We start from the raw sequence: 4648 nt of genomic DNA, 5'->3' as shown, positions 1-4648 counted from the left end.
TCACCCTGCGGCGCCGACGATCATTTTATCCGGTCGCATTTCGCCGGCGGATGGTTTCTGAGGTTACATTGCACTGATCTAGGAAAAATCCTGCACCATTTGATCTACCGCCAGGGCGGTGGGAGCGGATAGATGCAGTAGGTGCCTCGGCAATTATATATAAGACATAGTGGTTGAATTTGTTAAAGTGCATTGCAACTGTGTGTAGCCTGGGTTGCAATCTCTTACTTGCATTACGCACGATGGTAAAGTTATATAATCGGTGAATAAATTATCTCAGGGGAGACGCGCTGGTGTGCGATGGTGTTGGGGCGTGCGTCCACAATCTCTCCCCATCTGAACGGCAGCCTGGTTGTAGGCACAACGGTGAGAACGAAGGATGGTGGACCCTGCCGGGAACGGGGCCGGACAGGCGCCGGCGGACGGAGCTGTGGGAGGCGGGGAGCCGGTGACCGGGGGTGGCTTGGACGCGGCGGCGGTGCTGAGGCAGGAGTCGCCGCTGTTGCACCTGGATCTGGACAACTTCAACAGTGCCGAAGCCGAAGGCAGCCGCTATGTGCTGACCAGCCCCCGGTCGTTGGAGGCGTGTGCGAGGTGCGGGGTGAAGCCGGTGGAGCTGCTGCACAAATCGGTCAACGAGTTCGCCAAAGAAGCGCCGGCCAGGTCGATGAGGGTGGCGGCCGGCCTCTACGAGGTGTACGAGAAGGAGAGGCGCAGGAAGCTGAGGGACTGCAGGGAGGAACGGGAAAGGATTATCAGGCTGGAGAGGAGGAGGAAATGTGGACCGGCTAGGAACAGCTTGCCGTCATCTCCGGCCCCCATGACTAAAAAGACACCTGCATTGGATATGAGCAGGTGCAAGAGCTACTCAATGGAGTCTTTGCAGAAGAAGAAGGATGCCAGCTCCAATGCAACCTCCTCCGACTCTGGGGCATCTTCCTCCTTCAGTGGAGACACCTGTAAGGGCAGGAGCCGTTGGCTGAAGGAAAGCCCCAGAGGAAGAGAGCTGACTGGGATACCATCTGCCATCGGGAAGAGCCTCAGCCTTGGGGACCTGTCCCAGTCGCCGCAGACGGCCAAGAAGGTGGCCAAGCTGGCGAAGGAGGTGAAGAGGGGTGGACATGGAGAAGTGTCGGAGAGGGACAGGAAGATAGCTGCTCTCATGCTGGCCAGGCACCAGGAGGAGGCGCTGATGAGCAGCCAGAGCTACCGGGCTCACGTGGAGTGGGAGACGCACAGGATGAGGGAGGCCACGCGGAGGGAGGTCGAGGAGAGGGAGAGGCAGCGGGCCCTGCTGCAGTGCCGCAGGATGTGGGAGTCCAGGCTGGAGGCGCGCAGAGCCAAGATGAGCCAGGAGCAGAAGGAGGTAGCCCTGCTGAAGGAGCACCAGTCCATGCTGCAGGAGGAGAAGTGGAAGTTGCTGGCAGACAGCCAGGAGCAACAGCGGAGAGGCAAGCTAGAGAATGCCAAGCTGGAGGCTCAGGAGAGGAAGATGCACCAGCAGGAGCAGCTCAGGACCAAGGAGGTGGAGGTGAAGATGGACCTTGAGTTCAAAGACCAGCTGCTTCACCAGAAGTTAACCCTGGCCAAGCAGAAGAAGGCTGAGAGGGAGGAGAAGCTGTTGCGCGAGAGGAAGCTGGCCAACATGGTGGAGAAGCTGAAGCATGAGGCAGCCTTGAAGGAGATTGCCAAGGAGATGGAAATGGAGAGGAAGATGCTGAAGAAGTCCCTGGAGCGAAAGCTGGCCAAGTCTCAGGAAAACTACGAGCAGCTGATGGAAAGGAGGAACCGGGAGCTGAAGGAGAGGGCCAGCCGGGAGGAACTGCAGATGCAACGGGCACGGATAGCGTTGGAACAGCACGAGAAGGAGCACAGGGAGCACCTGGAGAGCCTGGCCCGAGCCACGGAGAGGAAACTGCAGCACGCCACGCAGGTGGCTCAGGAGAAGATCAACCAGATATCTCGCAAGGCTGTGCAAAGCAGGACAGAGAAGGAGAGAATCCACAGACTGAACAAGCTGAAGGTGGAGGAGGACGAGGAGTACAAGCGGAGGGAAATACAGCATTCAATAGCCAAGAAGTCGGAGAAAAGCGAGAGGATCTTCAGAGAGAGACAGATTGCGCTGGAGAACTCTCGCTCGCTGGCCAGAGCCTCCTTCCAAATCCGGGATAAGGTGCGGGTGGAAATAAACACAAGGACCTTTGACAAGATGGCACTGGAAGCAGAACTACATGCCCACCTGGACAGAAAGTAGGCTGGGCACGTCCCCCTTGTGGACTCTTGAGAACTAATCCAATCAATGCCTTTTTTTTTAAAAAACTGCTTATATTCCAGGAGATCCATTGAGCTGTGTGGTGTACGTAGTGCATAATGTTTGATGTTGTACAGAGCACAACAGAATTTGATTAATTGAGTAAATGGTTGCTTTAATTAACACTTTCCTTTAACAGGTCGTAACTGATTCAACATTTTCTTGGTAACTTTGGCAAGTGCAGATAAACTTGTGTTCTTTTCAAGGGCAATAACCATTGTATGTGACTTTTAAGTGTGGAAGGGATTTTTGTTGTTGTACACAATATGGACAAGATCCCTTCTGAAAGGACCAACTTACACAGCATGGCTGCTGTAAATCTTTTTTAGATCCATAATTACTGCTTAAACACTGGATTGTCATTATCTTCGGCATTAACTGTTTCATTCATACTCCAGAGATGCAGGAGAATCCTTAACCAATCTGTTTACATCGATTTTGATCGAGCAAAGTGAGTGCACAAATTTTGATGATTTTAAATTAGGGTGAAAGGATGTTTTAAGTGAAAATGGATCATGACAGGATTGGATCCATTGCATGTATAGATGAGAAGTGGTCACTGAAGTAAACTCAGGTACTGGGAAGTGGGAATGACTGGGAGGTAAATTCTGCAGTAATCGGGAATTCTGATGTTACATCTCAGGAATGGATTTGTAAATCAGACTTGAGAGAAAGATTTTAGCTTTCCCTCAGGTTCAGTCTCCTTTTTCAAATGAATATGGTGGCCTTTGTCCCATTAGCATTGTAGATATGATTGCTTCATATTAATTACGCTTGTCTGAATTCTCCCCATGCACCCAGGTGAGGAGAATACCTTTGATAATTTTTCTCCGATTTGGGATGATTACACTTGTGAAGATGCAGTTCTTGTGAAGAATCTGTGGCTATGGTGTCACTGGAGTGACAACAAGCATGAAGGGCAAGGGAGGGGCCCATGTGATGATGTGGAGTCACACAAGTGTACAATAGTTATATATTTACCATTAATATATAGATATGGAACTGATTACCCTCTGTTAAACCTTAAGCAATGGGCAGTGGGTAAATCAGAGTTTTCTTTCTGGAATTCAAAAGTTTAGTGTAGTAACTGTAAAAATACGGGGCCAGCAATTGAGTGAAGGGTTTATATCTCAGTTTGAGAAACTGAGTTCAATTTCAAAATTTTGCAATTAGTTTAAATCAAGAATGAACCTGGAGTAGTTAGATTGTTGTTGAAATCCTACAGGAAGCTTGCTTAAGTATCTGACTCTGGCCTGAGTTAAAATATAATTGCCCCCTAAGCTGGCCTAGAAAAGTAGTGTGATGTGTAGACAATCGAGAAATCCAAACCATAGCCAAATAAACCCACGTCCTTGGTTCCTCCTCTTTCTTCAACCAAATAATCCTACTTATACATAAGAAATCACATCAAGAAAAGATTAGGAATGTTGAATTCTTTTTAACCAAGTTGGAGTTTAGTGTTGTGGGCATTCATACCCCGTATATAAATGACATGAAAATTTGCTTTGTGCACTAGAAGCGTAGTACATTATAGTTACGACAAACAAAAATTCCATACAATTAAATTAATAAATTGTGCATAATTCACATGACCAAATAAATAATAAGACATAATTTTGATCAAGTTCAGGGAAATATAATGCACGGTAGAATTGGGGATTTTCAAGTTGGTTCAGTGAGGAAGAGGCGTATCTGTGTGAGTCTCCATCCTTTACATTTGAGTAATATGCATCTTGATTGTGAAGTGTATGAAAGGCCATGAGGTGGTTTGCACTGCAGTACATCTGATGTAGCATTGCCACCATTGTACCCATTGATTGAGTTTGTTTATTTATCTATTTAGTGATACAGTGTGGAGCCGAGCCACACCACCCCTACAACCCCAATTTAACCCTAACTTAATTACAGGATAATTTTACAATGAGCAACTAACCTACTCGGTAAGTCTTTGGACTGTGGGAGGAAACTGGAGCACCCACTCATTCCACGAGAAGGACATACAGAGACTCCTTATAGAATGGCACCGGAAATCAAATTCCGAAAAGCCCCGAGTAATAGCGTCATTCCAACCACTGCGCTACCATGGCGTCATTTTAAGTTACTATTAGTAGGAGATCAGTAGTTGAACACATTTGTGCAAATGTCCAGAAACAACAGTACTTATATAACTCTGTCGTTCTCCACAGCTCACACACGCTCACTCAAAAATAATTATTTTTCTTTCAAAAATACTTAAAAGTTCTTGTTTCAGTTTTCTGAATAAAGGCTTTGATTGGACTGTGAGAGTCCCAGTGCCACTGGTTTGCAGGTCTTGCTGATGCTTAATGCACACGTGAG

At 47.7% G+C, this 4648-nt stretch overlaps 1 protein-coding gene across 1 annotated transcript; it reads left to right on the top strand.

Annotated features, from left to right (window-relative positions):
• Window positions 1-379: 379 nt before the first annotated feature.
• On the top strand, window positions 380-2254 carry ccdc177 (coiled-coil domain containing 177). Its single transcript, XM_072250810.1, has one exon. It carries the CDS (start codon window positions 380-382, stop codon window positions 2252-2254), a length of 1875 nt encoding a protein of 624 aa, XP_072106911.1.
• Window positions 2255-4648: the final 2394 nt, after the last annotated feature.

The sequence above is a fragment of the Mobula birostris genome, chromosome 1 (genome assembly GCF_030028105.1).
Source record: "Mobula birostris isolate sMobBir1 chromosome 1, sMobBir1.hap1, whole genome shotgun sequence".
NCBI classification, from domain to species: domain Eukaryota; kingdom Metazoa; phylum Chordata; class Chondrichthyes; order Myliobatiformes; family Myliobatidae; genus Mobula; species Mobula birostris.
This window is presented reverse-complemented; position numbering and strand designations above follow the sequence as displayed.

Bases quoted from the DNA above. Each gene is read 5' to 3' on its own strand.
- ccdc177 (XM_072250810.1), top strand. From the start codon at position 380: ATGGTGGACCCTGCCGGGAACGGGGCCGGACAGGCGCCGGCGGACGGA.